Source organism: Oncorhynchus clarkii, chromosome 8 (assembly GCF_045791955.1).
Source record: "Oncorhynchus clarkii lewisi isolate Uvic-CL-2024 chromosome 8, UVic_Ocla_1.0, whole genome shotgun sequence".
Classification (NCBI taxonomy): domain Eukaryota; kingdom Metazoa; phylum Chordata; class Actinopteri; order Salmoniformes; family Salmonidae; genus Oncorhynchus; species Oncorhynchus clarkii.
This window is the reverse complement of record NC_092154.1, coordinates 28999741-29026336: the sequence shown is the minus strand read 5'-3', so window position 1 is coordinate 29026336 and position 26596 is coordinate 28999741. Positions and strand designations below refer to the sequence as shown.

Genomic DNA, 26596 nt, shown 5'->3' with positions numbered 1-26596 from the left:
GATCTACTGAATATACGACAACATACTTTTATATTAGCCTCTCATATCCCTCCTTAAAATGTACAAGTTAGTTTTAATGAATCACTTTTTCTTAACATTATATATGTTTATCAAATCAAAGCTTATTCAGTATATCCTAATCAATAAGAGATCCACATGTTTGCGTAACATCTGCACAGATGAAACAGTATACAAACTCATTTAAATAACATACATTATTCAGAACTTGTATGCAAAGTTAGCCAAGTTAATGTTACCGTGCTGTGTATGATACACGTGTGATTTTTATTGAGCTGCCCTCTTGGCCAGATCTCACTCATAAAAGAGGTCTTCTGACCTCAATGGGACTTCCTGGATAAAAAAAATACATAAATATATATTTTTTAAATGTAGTCCTTGTTATTCCATACCACATTCAAGTAGATTAAAAAAGAGTAATGTTCCATCTGCCTATTTGCTGTTCATTGTTGCATTAAACATGAATTGTCCCTGTGGCATAATCTTGTGGATGATAGAAGTATGTGTTCCTTATGGAGATTCCTTCTTCACTCAAAGCTCCACTCCTCAAACACATGCATTAAAAAAAACTCAGGAAATACAGCACTCACCTGATCTGTACAGGGTAAAGTACATCACAGCACAGTAAAACACAGCTGACTCACATACTGGTTCATTTACTCTGTTCTCTCAGAATTACACTGCAAAGATCCTCCAATCATACACAGGTAATACAGAGTCAAGAAAGTCTTATTACAGGAAGTAAAACTCATTGCAGCACTAACATTTAGCTCTGTTCTACTGGTGTCTATTTGACCGATGTTTTCAACAAAGGACTTATGTACTGTATATACACTGAGTGTACAAAACATTAGGAACACCTTCCTAATATTGAGTTGCGCCACTTTTGCCCTCAGAACAGCTTTAATTCGTCAGGACATGGACTCTACAAGGTGTTGAAAGGGTTCCACAAGGATGCTGGCCCATGTTGACTCCAATGCTTCCCACAGTTGTGTCAGGTTGGCAATTATTGATACACACATTGAGTGTGAAAAACCCAGCCGTGTTGCAGTTTTTGACACACTCAAACCTCTGCACCTGGCACCTACTACCATACCCCGTTCAAAGGCACTTAAATATTTTGTCTTGCCCATTCACCCTCTGAATGGCACACATACACGATCCATGTCTCAATTATCTCAAGGTTTAAAAATCCTTCTTTAACCTGTCTCCTACCCTTCATCTACATGGATTAAAATGGATTTAACAGGTGACATCAATAAGGGATCATAGCTTTCACCTGGTCAGTCTATGTCATGGATAGAGCAGGTGTTCCTAATGTTTTATACACTCAGTGTATATATGATAGGTGCAGTGAAATGTGTTGTTTTACAGGGTCAGCCATAGTAGTACGGTGCAAATTAGGGTTAAGTGCCTTGATCAAGGGCACATGGACAGATTTCTTTTCACCTTGTCAGCTCGGGTATTCAAACCAGCAACCTTTCGGTTACTGGCCAAGCGCACTAACCACTAGGCTACCTGACACCAGACCTATGACTCATTAATGTCAACATTTCAGCGTAGTTACTGGAGGAGAAATCACTAAAACTGTCAATATAGCTCTGCTACTAAACAAGGGTAAGTCTTTAAAAGTAACCTCCTTTCTTAGGGCATTACTGACACAAGAGGTGAGTGTGACTGAGTGAGAAAATGGCTTCCAGACTGTTTCTCCCAGAGGATCTCTCCTGTCCTGTGTGCTGTGACATCTTCAAGGATCCTGTCATGTAGACACAGCTTCTGTAAAATCTGTCTGCAGGAATACTGGAAAGGGAATGAGTGTAAGGAGTGTCCAGTTTGCAGGAGTGGATCATCAAGACACGAACATCCATGTAATCTGGTTTAAAAAAAAACCTGTGTGAGGCCTTCTTACAGGAGGGAGGTCAGAGAGCTTCAGAAGAGTTGCGCGAAAGTCTGCACAGTAAGAAACTCAACCCACTGGTCACCCGTGCGTCAATCTAAGTAACACAGAAAAAACCCATCAAAATCTGTCAGTTTAAGCTAGAGCTATTTTGCATCTCAATCTACTGCATCTGGCTACGGAGGCCTTCCGCATCTGCGGTGGAATGCTGCGGTGGAAAGCTGTTTGTCAGACCATGAGACATCCCGAAAATCAGTTCTCTCACGAAAACGTCTGTAGCGTCTATTAATTTGGCTACTATTATGATCACTCTATGAAAAGGGGAGACTCTCACGAATACGATGACGGGACTCGTCTGAAGGTAAAAAATATTTCCTGAGCTTTCTTATATCTTGATGCTCTTTTACCATTTATGGATGTGTATTCAATGCAATTGAGGTATTAGTAGTAAAGGCCAAATTCAATATTTGATCAAATCATTTTTCTATATATCTTTTTGATACCTAAAAGGGGTCCTAAAATGTAAACTCAAATAGCTAAGTGATCCATGGTATGACCATCTTAGACTTTTAAAGGTTGTAAGCGCTGTGAAGATAATTGTGCACCCCTGAGATATGACACTGACTAATTCAATCTTTCAGTAAAGAAAGGTTTTATTTCAGGCTAAACTCAAGACTGGACTTTGGACCTCAGAGGAAAAGCTGGAAGTCTCTACTTTGACAAATAAATGATTTTATTCAGTCCATCCTTGCCTGGGTAATTCATTTTTAAGCTTAATACAGATTTAATAGATTATCAATATAGTATATAGATATGTACATTTAGGGTCTGATTCTCTGATGTGCTGTTCCACTGTTACAAATACAGGTAACTGCCAAAATAATGCATCTTAATAGGGCAATGGGCCACCACGAGCCAGAACCGCTTCAATGCACCTTGGCATAGATTCTACAATCTGTCCGGAACTCTATTGGATACCCTTCTTCAACAAGAAATTCCATAATTTGGTGTTTTGTTGATGGTGGTGACGCTGGCCGTGTCCAAATACCCATAATAGTGTACAATGTACTTAAACTGCATCGTATGTACTCGCATACTATTTATGATGTAAGGTTTAGTAAAAAGTATGCAGTTTGCCACGGGCGTAGTGTACTACTTTGCTATTGGATTGGGACAGGGAGCTGTTATTCTCTGATCCTGATAATACTGAGGACAAAAGGAGGTGCAACTCAGGGCGGCAGATAACCTAGTGGTTAGACCGTTGGGCCAGTAACCGAAAGGTAGCTGGATCAAATCCCCGAGCTGACAAGGTAAACTGTTGTTCTGCTCCACTGTTCCCCAGTAGGCCGTCATTGTAAATAAGAATTTGTTCTTAACTGACTTGCCTAATTAAATAAAAGGTGAAAGAAAATCATAAAAATATCAATATTAGGAGGGTGTTCATAATGTTTTGTACACTCAATGAATGTATAAGGGAACAGCAGCTAGAGCTGTTAGCAACTGCCAAAATAATGGAAACACTAACTGAGGGATACAAAGTATATTGAAAGTAGGTGCTTCCACACAGTTGTGGTTCCTCAGTTAACTAAGCAATAAACATCAAGGTTTGGGTCATGTATAAAAATGCCGGGCAGGACATTATTTTGGCTACCATGGTTATGCCCCCATCCACAAGGCACATGAGTGGTCACTGAATGGTTTGATGAGTATAAACTAATGTAACCAATATGTCATGGCCATCTCCGTCACCAGATCTCAACCCAATTGAACACTTAAGGGAGATTCTGGAGCGGTGCCTTCGACAGCGGCCGTGCTCCAAATACTCATACTAGCATCCTAAATAGTAGCCTTTTGAGTATGCGAACAATAGCATGTGACATTTAAAAAAGTAGTATGCTTTAAAAGCCAAGATGTCATACTCATTTCAGCTTCTCATGTAGTATGAATGACTTGTAAACTTTTCGGGAGTTTCTCTCACACACACAAACACAAAATGTATTCATACCAGATAGGTCTTTGGAATTTGATAGCTCTCTGAAAGTAAACAAAAAAACATATTGAAGATGGCTAAGACAACGAGCAGAGTCTCCTGTTCAAATGCAAGTCATTTTTTTGTCCTTAAAAAGGATCATGACCATTTAATCGTATCTTTGAAAACAGATTGTTATTTGCAGCATGCCGTGCCTTTACTTTAGCTAAATACGTTAACTATGTGCTTTAGTAGGATTTGAAGTTGAATACCCGATAAGCTTGCTATTGTTGAGCAACAACTTCATATTTAACCTAGCTAGCCAGTTACATATGCAAAGCTGTAGCAAAAGTAGTACACTATGCCCGTGGCAAACTGCATACTTTTTTACTAAACCTTACAACATAAATAGTATGCGAAGAGGAGTACATACGATGCAGTTTATTTACATTGTACACTAGTATGGGTATTTGGACACGTATATATCATGTACATATCTATATTGATAGTCTATTAAATCTGTATTAAGCTTAAATGAATTACCCAGGCAAGGAAGGACTGAATAAAATTATTTATTTGTCAAAGTAGAGATGACAGGAGAGATCCCCCTAGGATTTTTTTTTCAGCAGTGGTGGCAAGGGTAAGAGGGGTTATATTGCTGCTAGCTATTCCCATAGACTTCCAGTTATTGAGCCAATGACTATCCATTTAAAAGTACGTCTGCAGAAATATATAAAAATGACTTTTGCAGGACACACACAGTGACATACAAAGACACAAAGCCGTACACACACATGCACATTGTGGATAAAGAGTTACCCGACTAACAGAACACAGAGAGTGTTCTTTAATGGAAGTCTCTCGAACATAATCCAGGTAGAATCAGGATTTCCCCAGGGCAGCTCTCTTGGCCCATTACTTTTTTCAATCTTTACTAATGAATTGCCACTGGCTTTGAGGAAAGCCAGAGTGTTTATGTATGCAAAGGACTCAACACTATACAGTGCCTTGCGAAAGTATTCGGCCCCCTTGAACTTTGCGACCTTTTGCCACATTTCAGGCTTCAAACATAAAGATATAAAACTGTATTTTTTTGTGAAGAATCAACAACAAGTGGGACACAATCATGAAGTGGAACGACATTTATTGGATATTACAAACTTTTTTAACAAATCAAAAACTGAAAAATTGGGCGTGTAAAATTATTCAGCCCCTTTACTTTCAGTGCAGCAAACTCTCTCCAGAAGTTCAGTGAGGATCTCTGAATGATCCAATGTTGACCTAAATGACTAATGATGATAAATACAATCCACCTGTGTGTAATCAAGTCTCTGTATAAATGCACCTGCACTGTGATAGTCTCAGAGGTCCGTTAAAAGCGCAGAGAGCATCATGAAGAACAAGGAACACACCAGGCAGGTCCGAGATACTGTTGTGAAGAAGTTTAAAGCCGGATTTGGATACAAAAAAATTTCCCAAGCTTTAAACATCCCAAGGAGCACTGTGCAAGCGATAATATTGAAATGGAAGGAGTATCAGACCACTGCAAATCTACCAAGACCTGGCCGTCCCTCTAAACTTTCAGCTCATACAAGGAGAAGACTGATCAGAGATGCAGCCAAGAGGCCCATGATCACTCTGGATGAACTGCAGAGATCTACAGCTGAGGTGGGAGACTCTGTCCATAGGACAACAATCAGTCGTATATTGCACAAATCTGGCCTTTATGGAAGAGTGGCAAGAAGAAAGCCATTTCTTAAAGATATCCATAAAAAGTGTTGTTTAAAGTTTGCCACAAGCCACCTGGGAGACACACCAAACATGTGGAAGAAGGTGCTCTGTTCAGATGAAACCAAAATGTAACTTTTTGGCAACAATGCAAAACGTTATGTTTGGCGTAAAAGCAACACAGCTCATCACACTGAACACACCATCCCCACTGTCAAACATGGTGGTGGCAGCATCATGGTTTGGGCCTGCTTTTCTTCAGCAGTGACAGGGAAGATGGTTAAAATTGATGGGAAGATGGATGGAGCCAAATACAGGACCATTCTGGAAGAAAACCTGATGGAGTCTGCAAAAGACCTGAGACTGGGACGGAGATTTGTCTTCCAACAAGACAATGATCCAAAACATAAAGCAAAATCTACAATGGAATGGTTCAAAAATAAACATATCCAAGTGTTAGAATGGCCAAGTCAAAGTCCAGACCTGAATCCAATCGAGAATCTGTGGAAAGAACTGAAAACTGCTGTTCACAAATGCTCTCCATCCAACCTCACTGAGCTCGAGCTGTTTTGCAAGGAGGAATGGGAAAAAATGTCAGTCTCTCGATGTGCAAAACTGATAGAGACACTCTCCAAGCGACTTACAGCTGTAATCGCAGCAAAAGGTGGCGCTACAAAGTATTAACTTAAGGGGGCTGAATAATTTTGCACGCCCAATTTTTCAGTTTTTGATTTGTTAAAAAAGTTTGAAATATCCAATAAATGTCGTTCCACTTCATGATTGTGTCCCACTTGTTGTTGATTCTTCACAAAAAATACAGTTTTATATCTTTATGTTTGAAGCCTGAAATGTGGCAAAAGGTCGCAAAGTTCAAGGGGGCCGAATACTTTCGCAAGGCACTGTACATGTCAGCTACTACAGCGACTGAAATGACTGCAACATTTGAAGAGTTGCAGTTAGTTTCAGAGTGGGTGGCAAGGACTAAGTTAGTCCTAAATATTTCTAAAACTAAAAGCATTGTATTTGGGACAAATCATTCACCAAACCCTAAACCTCAACTAAATCTTGTAATAAATAATATGGAAATTGAGCAAGTTGAGGTGACTAAACTACTTGGATTGTAAAAACTGTCATGGTCAAACATACTGATACAACAGTAGCTAAAATGGGGAGAAGTATGCCCATGATAAGGCGCTGCTCTACCTTCTTGACAGCACTGTCAACAAGGCAGGTCCTACAGTCCCTGGTTTTGTCGCACTTGGACTACGGTTCAGTAGTGTGGTCAGGTGCCACAAAAAAGTACTTAGGAAAATTGCAATTGGTTCAGAACGGGGCAGGACGATTGGCCCTTGGATGTACACAGAGCTGATATTACGAATATGCGTGTCAATCTCTCCTGGCTCAAAGTACTGCTTGTATTTGAGAGGTGTTGAATGCACCGAGCTGTCTAAAGTAAATGCCATTTACTCTTTTTGTGCGAGTGTTTACCCAGCTATTAGGGAAAAATGCACTGAAAGTATAAAAAGCGTTACTTCATTCACCACCAATGGCAATTAGCTTTACCCACCAATTTTATTTACCACTACATCACTGGATAGAACGTCCTCTAACATGTGAAACAAATAAAAGACTTTGGCCAGAATTCAATCGTTGCAGATAGTTTTCTGCACTGTTTTCAGAAGTGCATTTGACTTGCAGAGCAGCATGTCCTGGTTGGAGTGAAATTACACTATTTAGAAACCGTCAGTGCTGTTGTCAGTACTGACTGGCATACACCACAGGCCTGCCGATTTCTAAATCAAGTGTCAGCTCCCCCCAACAGGAACACGCTGCTATGCAAATTAAACTTCAGAAGTGTAGTGCAAAATATATATATATTTTTGCAATAGCCTATATTACATTCTGTTGTGAAAAGAAAAGCAGAAAATGTCTGCTGCTAAAAATGTACTTCGATTTTTTTTTAAAGGTGGTTTGTCAGGATTTCCATATCATTTGACACATAATACTTTCATACTTTTTCTACTATCTTCTCTCTCATTTTAAATGCATATAGGCTTCACTATGGAATGTCGAAGCACAAAGTAAGGCAACAGTCCTGCCATCCTGCAGTGTCCACTCTCCTCCAGTGTGCATTCCCTGCTGGAATCACCCTTGAATCACCTGATACAAAATTCCTTTGTGGTTACAATATTGCCAAGAAAACTGCAGAGCATCTAAACAGTGTGCGGGTCCCTATCATTTTCCCATTTGGCACCTTTTTTCTGTATCCTATAACTGTAAAAGTTTATCGGATTTAGGTACCATCGTTCAGGCCCAATTCGCCTGTGGTTTCAAGTCTCTTGGTAACGCTGTTGGTGACAGACCGGGGTCTGTTTGGCAGCCCTCTCACTCCTTCCTCCCACACCCCACACAGGCAGCTGGCTCTGGGGAGGTGGGGGGCGAACACCACCTCCAGCCTGCGAGGGGCGCTGGTACCGCCCTGCTCCCCGGTGCCCACACAGCCCGGGAGGCGGAGCAGCATCAGCCTCACCATCACCTGGTTGGCCCAGGCCATGCCCAGGGCGGGCAGCACCTTATTGTCCACCAACCTGAGAAAGAAGCATGTGGACGGACACACACACACACACACACAGTCGCGTCAATAATGTCTGATCCCTGGCCGTGACCCCACTCTCCGAGGGTGTCTCAGGGGGAGTGGGGTACGCAAACACCACTTTTTCCAATTCACACGTATTTATACACACTGCTACATGTGTGAAATAGGACAAATGTAAGCACCCACCTAATTATTACTACTACTACTACAACACAAAGACACAAAGCCATACACACACACACCTATACTCGTATCGCTCTATGCTAGTAAATATACCAGGAGACTCAAACAGCTTACCCAAAGTTACAGTGTGCTGGATCTGGCCCATCCATTACATCTGTCACCTGAATAGGTACGGTGTAATAACTCATTACATTATTCTGAACATACCGCTAGCTTTTGTTCATCTATAGGGTCAGGCTACTATAACATAATTACATTATACAATGCAATATCAATAGAACACATCCAACATCATTCATTGTATTGATCCTTTATTTAAAACAGCAAAGTCACATTGAGATTAACACGTCCTTTTCAAGTGAGCCAATAATAATAATACATCATCAGACATGCATGTGTAGCAGCAGACCTGGGTGAAATACTCGGAAGTTTCCGGATATACTCGAGTTTGCACTTTGGAACTATTCCAGTGTTTCCCTACTAGTACCAGAAAAACCTAAATAGTCTGATATAGTGCATTTGACCCGGGTCTGCTGAGTAGTTAAGGCTTTTCCCTACCTGGTTGATGCACAGCACCGGGGTACTGTAGTTGTGACTCAGGCGGTGGAGAGTGGCGGCAAAGGCCAGCATGTGGCGGGCTCTCTCGATACCCTCGTCCGCCTGGAACTCGCTGCGGAACAGAGCCGCCACCGAGTCCACCACCACCAGCCGAACAAGGCCCCGGGAGAGCAGAATGGGCACCCGCTGGGACACGCAGGCCTGCAGTGCACCCTGTTGGGACAGCACAGAAACACTGGTCACATGTATATTAGGAAGCAAAGGTGACCAGAAAGTATTAGCACAGGTGAGAGGAGAGAGCATATGGTTCTTACAGTCTCACTATAACAGCTTATGGAATGCTCCTCATCATGTTTGAACCAAAATATTTTGTATCTTTTACTTCTGCAATAAATGGGAACATAACCTAACTACATATCTACGTCTGGAAAGCCAATTGCATGTGGACACGTCATGAACTGCTTTCAACCTGTGCCAGTGGCGTTTTATAGTAATTCTCCACTAAAGTGGGTGTCTGTTGCATCACTGTCCTACCAGATCGGCAGCATGCTCTATATAGATGTTGTCGCTGAAACGGATGCTCTGTATCAGGGCCTGGGGAAGCTCTGGCCGCAGCCGAGCCTGCTGGGTAATGAGCTGCCGCAGACGCTTGATGGGAAACGAGTCTTCTGTGCAAATATACACAGCTCCTGCAGGTGTAAAGACACATGCACATACAAAATATCATGCCATAAGCCTCACTATCTGCCAATAATGAAAAAGTTACAATATTTAGACAATACGGTTTACAGGCAGAACATCAGGACAAAACACTGGCAACAAAGAGCTGGGTCGCATTTATAAGGGCATGCAATGGAAAACGTTTTAAAATGTTTTGCAACAAATTATGTGTTCCTTATTGGAGAGGCTAGTCCAATTCGTCCCTCCCCGATTCAGTCCATTTTATCCATTAGGTACCTGAATTGAGCCCTCCATACGCCAGTGGGTACTGCACAGAAAGACACAGCTGCAAGCCAAACTGGGTCTTTCCTGCACTGCTCTCCCCTGCCAGTTCTGTGATGCCGCTCAACGGTACACCACCTCGCAGTAGAGCGTCCAGAACGGGGCAAGCCAAACTTAGCTTGTGTCCAGGTTCCAAAGAGGGACACTCTCCACGGTGCACTTGTAAGGCTGTGTGAAAACAAACAATCTGTTACTTTGAATAATAAACTATAACTTGTTTGAGACTAGGATTGTAAAGCCTAGGCTACAATCACTTCCGGGTGGCTGGATACAGTGGTAGAGTGCATCTCCAACTCTGGTGAGTTACTGGGGGTGCAGGCTTTTGTTTATTAATGCAATGCTGCAGAGGACTGAAAATGTCTCGGTTACTTTTTAAACCTCCTGTTTTGGACTCAAATTTTTAAACTAGGCTACTTTTCCACTCGCCAGTCAGGAAAAAAAGTCTGCCCTGCCCTCTCTCACTAGAATGAACGATATGCATCTTCTAGCAATCTATTGATTGAACAGGCACCTGTCAGTCGCAAGGCGAGCGATGACAGGGAAACACTGTTGATTTGACAATCTGCCCTCTGTCCCACCTCCCGGTACCTGTTGGCAGTGTGATTTGTGCGCAGTGGTTGGCTGCAGTCAAATTTCTTTACATGGAGGAGAGCATGATGCACCTTCATCATCTCGGTGTGTGAATTTCAGGGCAATACAGTGCGACTATTTTACTCACACATGCGCCTAAAAATAAAAACATCCCAACAGAATGTTGCCACCACCATTGCTTCACCGTAGGGATGGTGACAGGTTTCCTCCAGACGTGACGCTTGGCATTCAGGCCAAAAAGTTCAATTTTGGTTTTGTCAGACCAGAGAATCTGGTTTCTCATGGTCTGAGTCCTTTAAAAGTGCCTTTTGGCACACTCCAAGTGGGCTGTCATGTGCCTGTTACTGAGGAGTGGCCACTCTATAATAAAGGCCTGATTGGTGGAGTGCTGCAAAGATGGTTGTCCTTCTGGAAGGTTCTCCCATCTCCACATATGAACTCTGGACGTCTGCCAGAGTGACCATCTGGTTCTTGGTCACCTCCCTGACCAAGGCCCTTCTGCCCCGACTGCTCAGTTTGGTCGGCGGCCAGCTATAGGAAGAGTAGTGGTGGTTCCAAACTTCTTCAACTTAAGAATGATGGAGGCCAATGTGTTCATGGGGACCTTCAATGCTGCAGAAATATTTTGGTATCCTTCCCCAGATCTGTGCCCACACAATCCTGTCTCGGAGCTCTACGGACAATTCCTTCGACCTCATGGCTTGGTTTTTGCTCCGACACGCACTGTCAACTTTGGGACCTTACATAGACAGGTGTGCGCCTTCCAAATCATGTCCAATCAACTGAAATTACCACAGGTGGACTCCAATAAAGTTTTAGAAACATCAAGGATGATCAATGGAAACAGGATGCACCTGAGCTCAATTTCGAGTCTCATAACCAAAAGGGTATGAATACTTATGCAAATAAGGTTTTGTTTTGTATTTCTAAAAACTTGTTTTCGCATTGTCATTATGGGGTATTGTGTGTAGATTCAGGAGTAAAAATGTTTTGTCAATTATAGAATAGGGCTGTAACGTAAGAAAATGTTGAAAAAGGGGTCTGAATACTTTCCGAATGTCTGTTGACATGATTTTGCTGTACAAAAAATCTATTCAAATGTATGGTTTTTGCATCACTTAGTCTAGCCAGCACTAAAACACCTGTCTAAACATAGCTAGCTAGTTGGTGTGTTAGTGCTGGGCCTGAATCAAAATCTGCACACCCAGTAGCTCTCCATGTTTGGAGTTGGAGAACCCTGCAATAGAATAGAGCACGCCTACCTGTTACAGGTGAATGTCTGCGGTAAGAGACAGCAACAGCTGTGTGCAGGTGTTGCACGTCTGACTTTGACAGGTGGGTGAGTCGTTGTAGATCCGGACCCGAGAGACTGAGAATCTCCCTCGCTGATTTCACATTAGCTAAGATCAACATAAATTAATAATGAGCAGACGCACCTACAGCATACATTTTAACACCACAACATTGACTAGCAAAGCGAAATGTTATAGATACATTGCCTTCAGATGGTATACACAAACCTATTTACTTTATCCTAATGTTTTGCATTACAGCCTGAATTTAAAATGGATTACATTTTTTGTCACTGGCCTACACACTATAACCTGTATATTATTAAAAAATGAAAAGCTCAAATGTTTTGAGACCAGTATTCAACTCCTTTGTTCTGGCAAGCCTAAATAAGTTCAGGAGTAAACATGTGCTTAAGTCACATAATAAGTTGCATGGACTCACTGTGTGCAATAATAGTGTTTAACATTATTTTTTAATGACTACCTCATCTCTGTACCCCACACATACAGATAATAGTAAGGTCCCTCAGTGGAGCAGTGAATTTCAACACAGATTCAACCACAAAGACAAGGGAGATTTTCCAATGCCTCGCAAAGAAGGGCACCTATTGGTAAATGGGAGAAAAAAAAGCAGACATTGAATATCGATTTGAGCATGGTGAAGTTAATTACACTTTGGATGGTGTATCAATATACCCACTCACTACAAAAAGATACAGGTGTCCTTCCTAACTCAGTTGCTGAAGAAGGAAACAGCTCAGGGATTTCACAATGAGGCCAATGGTGACTTTAAAACAGTTAACTTCTTGGATATAGGGGGCGCTCTTTTAATTTTTAGATAAAAAAGTTTTAAACAAGATATTTTGTCACGAAAAGATGCTCGACTATGCATATAATTGACATCTTTGGAATGAAAACACTCTGACGTTTCCAAAACTGCAAATATATTGTCTGTGAGTGCCACAGAACTGATGCTACAGGCGAAGATGAAAGATGAAATTTCAAACAGGAAGTGCCCCAGATTTTGAAGGCGCTGTGTTCCAATGAGTCCTTATATGGCTGTCAATGGGTCACGAATGAGCTTAGACTTTCTGTCGTTTCCCCATAGTGTCGACAGCATTGTGACGTATTTGTAGGCATATCATTGGAAGATTGACCATTTTACACTACATATACCAGGTGGTCGCTTGGTGTCCTCCGTCGCAATTATTGCGTAATCTCCAGCTGCGTGTATTTTTCCGTTTGCTTCCGAGGAGAAACCCAACTGCCACAAATGATTTATCATCGAATAGATATGTGAAAAACACCTTGAGAATTGATTCTAAACAACGTTTGCCATGTTTCTGTCGATATTATGGAGTTAATTTGGTAAAAAGTTCGGCGTTGTAGAGACTGCATTTTCAGATTTTTTTCTTAGCCAAACGTGATGAACAAAATGGAGCGATTTCTCCTACACAAATAATATTTTTGGAAAAAAATGAACATTTGCTATCTAACTGAGAGTCTCCTCATTGAAAACATCCGAAGTTCTTCAAAGGTAAATGATTTTATTTGAATGCTTTTCTTGTTTTTGTGAAAATGTTGCCTGCTGAATGCTAGGCTTAATGCTATGCTAGCTATCAATACTCTTACACAAATGCTTGTGTAGCTATGGTTGAAAAGCATATTTTGAACATCTGAGATGACAGTGTTGTTAACAAAAGGCTAAGCTTGTGAGTGAATATATTTCTTTCATTTCATTTGCGATTTTCATGAATAGTTAACGTTGCGTTATGGTAATGAGCTTGAGGCTATGATTACGCTCCCGGATACGGGTTTGCTCGACGCAACAAGTTAAGAGTTGAATGTGATAGGAGAAAACTGTAGTTACAATACTAACCTAATTGAGAGTGAAAAGGAAGCCTGTACAGAACAAAAATATTCCTAAACCTACATTCTGTTTGTAACAAGGCACTAAAGTAATACTGTCAAAAATGTGGCAAAGCAATTCACTTTTTGGCCTGAATACAAAGTGTGGTATTGGATATGCTCCAAACATATTACGGAATACCACTCTCCATATTTTCAAGCATAGTGATGGCTGCATCATGTTATGGGTATGCTTGTAATCGTTAAGAACTGGTGAGTTTAAGATAAAAAACAAACAGAATGGAGCTAAGCACAGGCAAAATCCTAGAAGAAAACCTGGTTCAGTCTGACTGCCACCAGACACTGGGAGATTAATTCACCTTTAAGCAGGACAAAAACCTAAAACACAAGACCAAATCTACACTACAGTTGCTTACCAAGAAGACAGTGAATTTTCCCGAGTGGCCTAGTTACAGTTGTTACAAATGTTGCACAATCCAGGAGTGGAAAGCTCTTTGAGACCTACCCAGAAAGACTCACAGCTATAATTTCTGCCAAAGGTGCTTCTACACAATATTGACTCAGAGTTATGAATACTTATGTAAATAAGATATTTCTATATTTAATTTTCAATAAATTAGCAAAAAAAATCCAAAAAGGTGGTTTTCACTTTGTCATTATGGGGTATTGTTCGTAGATGGGTGATATAAAAAATAAAAAAAACAATTTCATCAATTTTGAGTTCAGTCTAACACAACAAAATGTGGAATAAGTCAAGGGGTATAACATTAGCTACGTTTCCATGTCATATGGCAATACAACACAGGAGGTTGGTGGGATCTTAATTGGAGAGGATTGGCTCATGGTAATAGCCTACCAGAGTATGAGTCATAACACACAATAAACTTAACGGTCAAACATGGAAATGGTTCCAATCGTTTTCCCACCACTCCTTTAGCCATTGTGAATTTTAGAAACACTTCAAATAATGGCTGTGTATCGTGTAGGCTTACCCTGGCGTGATGTATTCATAATCGTGTACATCTCTCTCAGACAAGGTGACTTTCAATATATTCGCCTGTATTTACCCCCTGAAATTAAATGCTAATTAGCTGCTATCATACAGCATGACAAATGCCTGTCTCAAGCTTCACGTCACCTCACCAGGGCCATGATGACCTGGACAAGACTGTCAAATCGAGGCAAAGGTAAGAATCTCTGGATTAACTATCTAATGTTAGCTAAATGTATTAATAAATTGGCTAAAGTTTTTTTAAATAGACAATTCAATTAAATATGCCTGTAATCTAGCTAGCTAGCAAGCTCACGGTCAAATAATTAGCAACATTAGCCTGGCTAGATGGCTACATTAGCCATCGACTTGTCTAGTCATTTAAATGCATGAGAACCTTCTTTGGCTTTTATAAACCAACAGTCTAGCTTGCTAATTAACTTAAAAATGGTGAAGCTAGGGCTAGGCGTTCTTGATAATGTTGGTTTGTGTCCGGGTGAGGGGTGGGGCATACTACTTGACTTGTAACTACCCTAGCTAGCTGTATTATTTTAGTCTGGCTTTGATAGGTTTCAGCATAGTCAACAGTGTGCTTACTTTACTGCGGGAAAACATTGATATGTTTGCTGTAACGCTTTGGTCAGCAGATCATTAGTATAGCTAGTAGGCAAAGTTATGCAACCTTGTTTAGTCCTACCTGCTATAGTGGGTTTTTAATTAATTGGTACTCAAAACATTTGCTTTTTAGGTAGAATTACTGTCATGTTATTGAGGCCAAATTGGAAACCTTATTTGCGCCTTCTCTATTCCAGAACCAGTGGGTGTGCCGGAGTCTTGCCACCTCTCAACTAAGTAAGCGGTTTCAACCTGAAACACTATTCTCCTGCTCTAGTCTGTTTCAGGCATTGCAGGAAGTCCTGAAGACCAGATGTGTGTGACAAATTTTGTCCCAGCCCAGCTCAAACACCGGACTTAAATAATCAACATACTGAAACATGGCAATACGCTATTTGTAATCAGGTAAGGGCTGGAACAAAAACTTATACACACTCCTGCCATTCAGATCTGGATTGGGGGAGGGGGGTATTGATATAATGCATGCTCCACTCTCAAATTGAACTTGTTGACTGATGCCATGAAAGCCAACCGCCCCCCAAGTTACCCCTTATTCCACACTGTGCCTTTTATGCCCCATAGTCCCTCAACTTTGGGCACTGTGGAGCACTCCACCTGATCTCTTTATAAATACAGACCCAAAGCCATTCAAACAGCATTTTGAGAGCAAGCGTTCCATGTCTCCAATGGTCCCAGTACTGGTTGATGTGCAGGCCTAAATGACCGCAAACAATTGACCTACAGCTGGGGTAAGATTCTTCCATCATTCACACACAGTAGACATAAATGTAAACCACCATGTTGTCTACAAAATGCTGTCATCAATAATTAAGTTGTATGCCTTTTATGCCCCCCTCAACTTCAGACATTTTGGAACTCTCAATCTTATCTCTATAAACTTCACCCATTTTCCCTATGCTGCTTCCTTCACTTGTTCTTCTCCTGATTTGATAACCTCTAGACTAAGTAACATGTTTAAAAGTGTTGTGGTGTACTGTTTTTGCTACCTTTTTTCCCACCTGTGTAATGCTGTCCCGCTAATTCTGGGGTTCAGACTAGGGTTGCAAAGGGTCGGAAACTTTCCGGGAAACATCAGGAAATTTTCCATGGGAATCTTTCTTAAATTCATAAAAAAATGTTATAAGCTAACAGTTAACCTCTTTTGTGGGATACACAAGGCAATTCTAGGTCTTGTGGCATATTTTGGTTAAACTATTCCCAATTCAATGGAATTGCAACCCTCTGCATGCACAGTGCATTCTTCCATAACATGTACAGCTGATCCTCAAGATCTTGCACACTAATGAGATGCTATTGAGCCCACACTACTACACTGTCTGAGCCTAGGACTACATGCTTTCTGGTAAGTTTTGATTACAATACGGGGTGGGGTGAATATATATTTTACATGACATACATTTTTTGTTACTAGTAAATAGTAGCCTACAGCAAAGTGTGTTTAAATTACTTCTAACTTGTTAAAGATTTCTGCTAGTTAGTCTTTGCTACCATGTGGGTTGTAGCTAACTTGAGCCTGCTAACTGAGGAGTGTTAATTCACCTGTTTCCATACATGTTTTATTTTAAAACATTTATCTTACAAAGGAGTTGTTTAATCTAACTGCTTAACGATTTATCTGTACATGGAATTGTAAGTTGTAAAAAAAAAACATAAAAAAAAACTAATCTTTACAGGAAAATGTCAAAAGCACTATCTGATGTGTGGAGAAATTTTACTGCAGCTAATGTAGAAGGAAAAGCTGTGTACATTGGCAAATACTGTGCCAAATCATATGTGAAGAATGCAACAAAGATGCAGAATCATCTGGCCAAGTGCATAAAGTTCCCTCAGCGCTATAGCAAGCAACCTCTGACAAAAGTCCCTCTACTTCTATTCGAGGTGAAAATTATGAATCAGACACCTTATCAATAGCAACAGCTCATGGTCCTCCTGGAATCAGAAGTTTTTTTTTACTCATTGGAGGAACGTAGTCAGAGAAATTATGATGAATGTCTTGCTAGAGCTGTGTATGCAACTGGTTCACCTCTGATGCTCACAGGCAATGTGTATTGGAAGAGATTTCTGAATGTTCTTCGCCCAGCATAAATCCCTCCAACCAGACATGCTTTATCTACTCATTTGCTGGATGCAGAGTTCAAGTGAAGGTCAAGCAAATCATAGAGAAAGCAGACTGTATTGCAATCATCTCTGATGGGTGGTCGAATGTTCGTGGGCAAGAAATAACTACATAATCTCCACCCCTCAACCAGTATTCTACAAGAGCACAGACACTACGGACAACAGACACACCGGTCTCTACTTTGCAGATGAGCTGAAAGCAGTCATCAATTACCTTGGATCACAGAAGGTAGTTGCACTGGTGACAGACAATGCTGCGAACATGAAGGCTGCTTGGTCTAAAGTGGAGGGGTCCTACCCTCACATCACAACCATTGGCTGTACTGCTCATGCATTGAATCTGCTCCTCAAGGACACCATGGCACTGAAGAAAATGAATACACTCTACAAGAAAGCCAGGGAAATGGTTTGGTATGTGAAGGGTCATCAGCAATCTACCTCACCAAACAAAGTGAGAAAAATAAGAGCACCACATTGAAGCTGCCCAGCAACACCCGTTGGGATGGTGTTGTCATCATGTTTGACAGTCTCCTGGAGGGGAAGGGGTCTCTCCAAGAAATGGCCATATCACAGTCTGCCGATATGGACAGCCCCATCAAGAGGATCCTCCTGGATGATGTATTTTGGGAAAGAGTGGTAAGCAGCCTGAAACTCCTAAAACCTATAGCAGTAGCCATTGCACGGATTGAGGGAGACAATGCCATCCTGTCTGATGTTCAGACTCTACTTGCAAATGTAAAAGAAAAATCTGTACAGCCCTGCCCACTTCACTGTTGCTCCAAGCAGAGGTTACTGTACTTCTGAAATACATCAAAAAGTGTGAAGACTTCTGCCTGAAGCTCATACACGCCACAGCATACATGTTGGACACCAAGCATGTAACCTTTTGGGGCGACCGGAACAATTCACAGTGAAATGTGAGTTTTATAGATCTGTCATTATCATTGAAAGCAAGTTTAAGAAGCTGTAGAGCTGTTCTATGTGCACTATTGTTATGCTTCCCATTCTTAAGCATCCTGGCTGGTGCAGAGATCAACAAGGCCTATGGTTTCATCCCAACCGTGTCTCACCACCTTGGCCTGGATGAGGGCAAGGTTCTTGGCAGTCTGGCGAAGAAACACTTCCAAGCAAGGGCTTTGGGATGGAGATGCAATATGGCAGTAGTGCCAACAAATCTCATCAGCCACCTGGTGGATCTGAGGCTCTTTCTCCGGTTGCCTCCATCATCATCATCCAAATCTCACCAACATCAGTCGCCTCAGAGCGCAATTGGTCCTTCTTTGGGAACACACACACACCAAAGTACGCAACTGGCTGACCAATACAAGGGTTGAAAAATTGGTGGTCATCCAGGCAAATTTGAGGCTTTTTGAGCCTGACAACAAGCCATCCCCAACAAGGTTGGAAAGTGACAGTGAAGATGAGGCCTCAGTCTGATGTTCAAGAGGTGGACATTGAGGAGGTCCAGGGAGAAGACATGGAAGCCTTAGAGGAAGACAACCACAAAGCTTTAGTCTAGAAACTATCATTTTACAGATGTATGTTGAAAATGTTTTTGGGGAGATGCGATGGATCATTCAATATTCCCTTTCGTTTGTTGTTTGTGCTGGTCTAATTCGTCAAAATGGAAAGCATAAGAATCTGTGCGCTCTCAATAATAATAGTTCATATGGTGCTCTTCCCAGGTTTGTGACATTGATGAATTCATAATTTTACTTCAATTCATATGTTATGTATAAAAGGCATATGTACAAATTGCTTACTATTTTGATTTCTTTAAAACAATGTAATTGTTGGAGTTTGGGTGTTTGACGTGATTTGATCGGTGACTAGGCGCATTTTTGTCAAATAAATATACTTATTCATTCATGATTATGGATATATTCTGCAATGAGTTCATCTGGCTTTGAATCTGCAACAGAACATGTCAACAAATTAGTTCTGAATTGCTTTAAAGTTCCACTACGCGGAAATCGCTCCGCCATTTACTGGTTGCTAAAATTCTAATGTTTGCCTAATTTCAGTTTGTGACAAAACAAGCAAGAATCATGTTGAGAATAATTGTACCATCTAAAAACGCTGTGAAATAACTCTTCTATAAACCAAAAATATTGTATTTTCAGCTTTTTTGAAGCTGGTGTACAAAACTGAAAGTAAACGACATCAAATATATACTTAAGAATGGGAAGCATAACAATCGTGCACATAGAACAGCTCTACAGCTTCTTAAACTTGCTTTCAATGATAATGACAGATCTATAAAACTCACATTTCACTGTGAATTGTTCCGGTCGCCCCAAAAGGTTACATATTGCAGCTTTAATAGAGCAGTGTATTCTGACACCATGAATTAAAAGTCACAAGAGCATTAGTGAGGTCGAGCACTGATGTTGAGCGATAGGCCTGGCTCACAGTTGCCGTTGCAATTCATCCCAAAGGTGTTTAATGGGGTTGAGGTCAGGGCTCTGTGCAGGTCAGTCAAGTTCTTCCACAAAGATCTCAACAAACCACTTCTGTATGGACCTCGCTTTGTGCACGCACGGGGCATTGTCATGCTGAAACAGGAAAGGGCTTTCCCCAAACTGTTGCCAAAGTTGGAAGCACAGAATCTAGAATGTCACTATTCTGTAGCATTAAGATTCCCCTTCACTGGAACTAAGGGGCCTAGCCTGAACCATGAAAAACAGCCCCAGACCATTATTCCTCCTCCAACAAACTTTAGTTGAACTATGCGTTCAGGCAGGTAGCATTCGCCTTGCATCCAACAAACCCAGATTTGTCCATTGGACTGCCAGATGGTGAAGCGTGATTCATCACTCCAGAGAACACGTTTCCACTGCTCCAGAGTCCAATGACAATGAGGTTTACACCACTCCTGCCGACGCATGGCATTGCACATGCTGATCTTAGGCTTGTGTGCAGCTGCTTGTGCATGGAAACTCATTTCATGAAGCTCCCGACTAACAGTTATTGTGCCGACATTGCTTCCAGCGGCAGTTTGGAACTTGATAGTGAGTGTTGCAACTGAGATGATTTTTACGTGCTTCAGCACGCAGCAGTCCCGTTCTCTAAGCTTGTGTGGCCTGCCACTTCACGAATGAGACGTTGTTGCTCCTAGACATTTCCACTTCACAATAACCGCACTTACAGTTGACCGGGGCAGCACTACCAGGGCAGAAATTTGCCAAACTGACTTGTTGGAAAGGTGGCATACTATGACAGTGCCACGTTGAAAGTCATTGAGCTCTTCAGTAAGGCCATTCTACTGTCAATGTTTGACTATGGAGATTGGACGGCTGCGTGCTCGATTTTATATACCTGTCAGCAACGGGTGTGGGTGAAATAGCTGAATCCACAAATTTGAAGGGTGGTCCACATAAATGATATATACAAATGTATCTGACTTCTACTGGCATAGTATGCTGTAAAAGCCCAAATGCATAAGACAAATAACACAAATTATAACACAACATGCAACAATTTCAAAGATTTTTACTGAGTTACAGTTATATAAAGGAAATCAGTCAATTGAAATACATTCATTAGGCCCTAATCTATGGATTTCACATGACTGGCATATCTGTACTGCATCTGTCAGTCACAGATATATATTTTAGTTTTTTTAAAGTACGGGTGTGGATCAGAAAACCAGTCAGTATCTGGTGTGACCACAATTTGTCTCATGCAGCGCAACATATCGCCTTCGCATAGAGTTAATTAGACTGTCGATTGTTGCCTGTGGAAAGTTGTGCAAAGTGGCTGGATATTGGTGGGAACTGGAACATGCTGTCGTACACGTCACATCCAGAGCATCCCAAATATACTCAATGGGTGGCATTTCTGGTGAAAATGCAAGCCATGGAAGAACTTTTCAGCTTCCAGGAATTGTGTACTGATCCCTTCGACATGGGGCCGTGCATTATCATGCTGAAACATGAGGTGATGGTGGTGGATGAATGGCACCACAATGGGACTCAGGATTTCATCACGTTAACTCTGTTGGTTCAAATTGCAATTGTGTTCGCGGCCCATAGCTTTTGCCTGCCCATACCATAACACCACCATGGGGCACTCTGTTCACAACATTGACATGCGTAAACTGTTTGCTTCCACACGACGCCATACACAGCCTGCCATCTGCCTAGCACAGTTGAAACTGAGATTCATCTGTGAAGAGCACACTTCTCCAGTGTGCCGAAGGCCATCGAAGGTGAGCATTTGCCCACTGAAGTCGGTTACGGCACCGACCTGCAGTCAGGCCAAGACCATTGGAAGTACCGACCGGTTGGACGTACCGACCAATTCTCTGAAACGACGTTGGAGGCAGCTTATGGTTGAGAAATGAACATTTAGTTATCTGGCAACAGCTTTGGTGGACATTCCTGCAGTCAGCATGCCAATTGCACACTCCCTCAAAACTTGAGACAGCTGTAGCTTTGTGTTGTGACAAAATGGAACATTTTAGAGTGGCCTTTTATTGTCCCAATCACAAGGTGCACCTGTGTAATGATCATGCTGTTTAATAAGCAAACTGTGCCAATATATCCGTCAAACACCAGCTTCAAGGGCATTATCACTTTCATATAATGGGTTACCAACATAGTCAAATAATGATTGACATATTAAAAAAAAAAAAAATAATCATCCTTCCACAAGATATAGTCCTGACACAAATCTAGGGTTGCTACCCAGAGCCGGCTGATCATTCGTTCTATTGGCTTGGTTGCCAGAGACGTGACCCAGTCATTCAGTCTTTTGTTCGTACTAAATGTTCCATTGCCATACTGGCTGGCAACATTCTTATAACCCTTTCTTGCTAGCTAGCCAACTACGCCAGAATAACAGCAAAGTAGCTGCATTTGCATTTGTTTAAGCTGTTTTCTAGTGACATTTATTTGGATACACGCACAACAATGAGCTAATGATCCACGATTTTGCCTGGCATAGAAGATGTGCTTTCTCGTCAGGACACTTGTTCAGAGGAGCTAGCCAACAACACAATCACTTCAAACTGAAGCTGGAAAGACATCAAACTAGCTGCATTTCGTTTCACCTGTTTTCTATTGACATTTCTATGTATACATCCATAAAAATGCTGCCAGCTGATTCATCATTTTGACTGGCTGACTAGATGCCTGTCCGTCTCGTCCCTACATGTTCATTACTATGGGACAGCGGGATATCCAATTTCAATATTGAAACAATGTTGCAAATATCAGAGACAGACAGCAAGGTTTATACAAATATCTGCTATTTAAAATCAAATGCTAGTCTAAATTAAATGTCTAGATGCTTTTTATAGTGGAAATCAAATCTATAAATTGGCTGGCTGGGCTGATCACAGGGGATTGCACAGTGAGATGGATCAAAGTAAATAGACATTTCAACATCATAGCTTTAGCCAGTGGTAACTTGTGGAATATACAACTGGGTGGTTGAGCCCTGAATGCTGATTGGCTGACAGCTGTGGTATATCAGACTGTATACCACAGGTATGAAAAAACCTTTCATTTCACAGCTCTAATTACGTTGATAACCAGTTTATAATAGCAATAAGGCCCCTCTGGAGTTTGTGGTATATGGCCAATATACAACAGCGAAGGGCTGTATCCAGGCACTCCGCGCATAGCGTCGGAATTACAAACAGCCCTTAGCCGTGGTACATTAGCAATATAGCACACCGCTCGGGCCTTACTGCTTAATTATAGACACGGGCTGGAATGCGGTTTTAACCAATCAGCATCCAAGATTAGTCCCAACTGTTATATAAAATTAGCTAATGTACGTCTAGCCGAATTATGGCTAGCTAGCGAACGTCCGTTTATTTTTACCTTTCTTTACGGCTGCTATAATCCTTGGGTTGAGCTCCAATTGTTCCCAATCCATATTTCCCATACATACCATTTAGTCTGGGATACATTTCTCCATTCTGTGAGGCATCAGCAAGCAAAATGTGAACGGCATGCTGGTTAACTATTGTGGTAACAAAAACACTGGAGGATTGGCGCGCGAAATACCCGCCCACCAATCGTCATCACAGAGCGCGTCGCACCCGGATTAGTGATGGAAGGAACTAAATGTAAATTTAGGGTTGTACATTTAAAACCTTTTTTTTTTAAAGCAACAGCTACTAACTGTAAAGTGATTTCATTGTATTTCGGTGTACATAAAAATTGGGATACATAAATCCGAATACTGTGTACATAGTTTCAATAAATTCAATACTCATCCTGAAGTTGTCATCCTTACCCTGAAAATAAAATATTTGGTTTAGCTTATGCCGAGTAGGTTTTGCGAAAGTCAAAACACCAAAACATAAGCTACCTCGTCGAATGGGATATGAAATTAGCTAACAATTACCTTTTTAAACGGCATATCGTTGTATCACGTGAACATGTTTTGAGAACAAGCTTTTAGCATATGCACAGTCTTTTTACTATGAGAAAAGAGTTAACCAAGTATCCATAGCGTCTGAAGTGTTTCCTCCTGTACTGGATTTCTTTGTCGCCATTACAAGTACTAGCTAACACCGCGCAGGTATTAAACTTTGAATAACGTCAGGTAGCTAGCTAAATATAAAGATAGTAAGTACTATCTCGGCTTTGAAAATTAAATGAAAACATATTTGCTATGCATGTCTCCCCTTCTGCATTACAGTAGTGGGTGTGTGATATCTAGTTGCTAATGTAGCTAGCTACACATTAAATGGGTTAGCTAGCTGGTTATCTTGACTTTGGTACTGTTGTGACAATGAGCCCAAACCTTGTCCCACGTTACTGTGATCTCATGTCTTTCATGTGTTGTCCGAACAATTTCAGTAATTGCTTGAAAAATCTTCTCTAAAGCAAAGTTTAGCATGCACAAATATATTGATGGCTTGTCAATGGTGGCCTACAGGTCTAATCAACACATTGCATGGGGAATGTGTAAATACGATGATGTAGCAAACGTTACACAGAAGTGACATATTATCCTCTTTTGATACAGGTTTATTTGGGCGGACACCACAGACATGACTTCCCGCATATGCAAGAACTGTGGTTGTTCCGAGATCGACCTCGATCAGGCTCGGGGCAATGCAGTATGCACGAACTGTGGGTCTGTGCTGGAGGACAACATCATCGTGTCCGAGGTGCAATTCGTGGAGGGCAGTGGTGGGATTTCGTCAGCTGTGGGGCAATTCGTCTCAGCAGATGGTAAGACCTGCATTTTGCATAAGACTTCAGCATCACAAAAAAAAGAAATTGAGCTTACCACTGTGCAGTATTACACAAATATCCTCTGCCCAAATCCATATTTAGAGATGCTAAATATTGCATATGTGAAAATGCACCATATTACATGCAAGCTTGTCCCTGATAAGCAGACAATGTAAGAAAATTTTCACAAATAAAGACAACTGTTCAAATAAGCTTGATGGTATAATACAATTGGGAAGAAATCCTTGCAGTTAGATTAAACAAAAAGTATATATAGTGCATAATGTCATCATAAGCACTAGGCTACATAAATGTTTCACAAATCATAGACTACCTTTAAAAAAAATAAAAATCAGCATTTGGCTACGTCTTGTGGGCTTTGCTAAATGTTTCATAACCCCCATGCTGTTTTCTTATGATTTGAGAAATAGTAACAATAATAAAGCCTTCACAAACCCATTATGAAGTGTTCACCCTGGAAGTTGGAATGAAAGATACTGTCCTAAGTTCAGTTAATTGTGTTATGGTCTTGCTGTAAGGTCAGTCATAAAACAATTATTGCACATCATAAATATGGGAATTTTAAATGAATGATATGCATATGGTTTTGAGGTATACAATCATGCCACTAGCCCAATATTAGACCTCTGATTAATGAATAAGACAAGGTCTATGGGCATTCCATAGCGACTGCATTTGAGAACTTCTGGTACAATGACTACCTGCTAGCAGCATGTGCCCCATGTCCATAGCTACCATCCATATATAAAAAATATTCTGGAGACTTGACTTAAAAAAAAAAAAGAAGCAATTTGCATCACCGAACAATGAGCAAGAAACTTAAATCAAATTGGTCACATACACATGGTTAGCAGATGTTATTGCGAGTGTAGCGAAATTCTTGTGCTTCTAGTTCTGACAGTGCAGCAATATCTAACAATTTCACAACAACTATCTAATACACACAAATCTAAGGAATGGATTAAGAATATTTAAAAATATGGATGAGCGATGAGAGGCAAGATGCAATCGATGGTATAAAATACAGTATATACACATGATATGAGTAATGCAAGATATGTAAACATTATTGAAGTGGCATTAAAGTGACTAGTGATCCATTTATTAAAGTGGCCAAAGATTTCACATTTGTATGTAGGCAGCAGCCTCTCTGTGTTAGTGATGGCTGTTTAACAATCTGATGGCCTTAAGATTGAAAAACAGATTGTCGCTTGATCCCAGCTTTGATGGACCTGTACTGACCTCGCCTTCTGGATGGTATTGGGGTGAACAGGCAGTGGCTCGGGTGGGTGTTGTCCTTGATGATATTTTTGGCCTTTCTGTGACATCGGGTGCTGTAGGTGTCCTGGAGGGAAGGTAGTTTGCTCCCGGTGATGCGTTGTGCAGACCGCACGACCCTCTGAAGAGCCCTGCGGTTGTGGGCGGTTCAGTTACTGTACCAGGCGGTGATACAGCATGACAGGATGCTCTCAATTGTGCATCTAAAAGTTTGAGGGTTTTAGGTGACAAGCCAAATTTCTTGAGCCTCCAGAGGATGAAGAGGCGCTATTGCGCCTTACCATACTGTCTGTGTGGGTAGACCATTTCAGCTTGTCCGTGATGTGTACTCAGAGGAACTTAAAACTGTTTCCTGAAGTCCACGATCATCTCCTTTGTTTTGATAGGGGCAGCAGGCAGTAACTGAAAAGGTTGCTCCATCAAATCCCAGAGCCTGACAAGGTATAAATCTGTCATTCTGCCCAAGCCATTTTACCCCGGCCGCCAAAGACGTGGATGTCGATTACGGCAGCCGCCCGCACCTTTGATTCAAAGTTGGGTTAAAGGCGGAAGACACATTTTAGTTGAATGCATTCAGGTGTACAACTGACTTTTGTTGACGTTGAGTGAGAGGTTGTTTTCCTGACACTACACTCCGAGAGCCCTCACCT

At 41.3% G+C, this 26596-nt stretch overlaps 2 protein-coding genes across 3 annotated transcripts in view; one reads left to right on the top strand and one right to left on the bottom strand.

The window, feature by feature from the left end:
* Positions 1-7159: 7159 nt before the first annotated feature.
* On the bottom strand, positions 7160-23440 carry LOC139415236 (X-ray repair complementing defective repair in Chinese hamster cells 3). The gene is made up of 7 exons (XM_071163168.1): positions 23280-23440; positions 11805-11942; positions 9907-10119; positions 9484-9638; positions 8950-9162; positions 8506-8552; positions 7160-8200 (listed from the first exon to the last, which is right to left on the bottom strand). The coding sequence occupies exons 1-7, from the start codon at positions 23350-23352 to the stop codon at positions 7906-7908; spliced, it is 1134 nt and encodes a 377-aa protein (XP_071019269.1). The 5' UTR covers positions 23353-23440; the 3' UTR covers positions 7160-7905.
* Positions 23441-23720: 280 nt separating this feature from the next.
* Positions 23721-26596, top strand: part of LOC139415235 (BRF1 general transcription factor IIIB subunit b) — a 131077-nt gene continuing 128201 nt past the window's right edge. The window contains exons 1-2 of one of the 2 annotated variants that reach the window (XM_071163165.1): positions 23721-23985; positions 24436-24644. In XM_071163165.1, the coding sequence (XP_071019266.1) occupies positions 24461-24644 (184 nt within the window). In that variant the 5' untranslated portion in view covers positions 23721-23985; positions 24436-24460. Of the gene's footprint in view, positions 24033-24435; positions 24645-26596 lie in introns of both variants that reach the window. The other variant, XM_071163167.1, reaches the window with a different exon arrangement.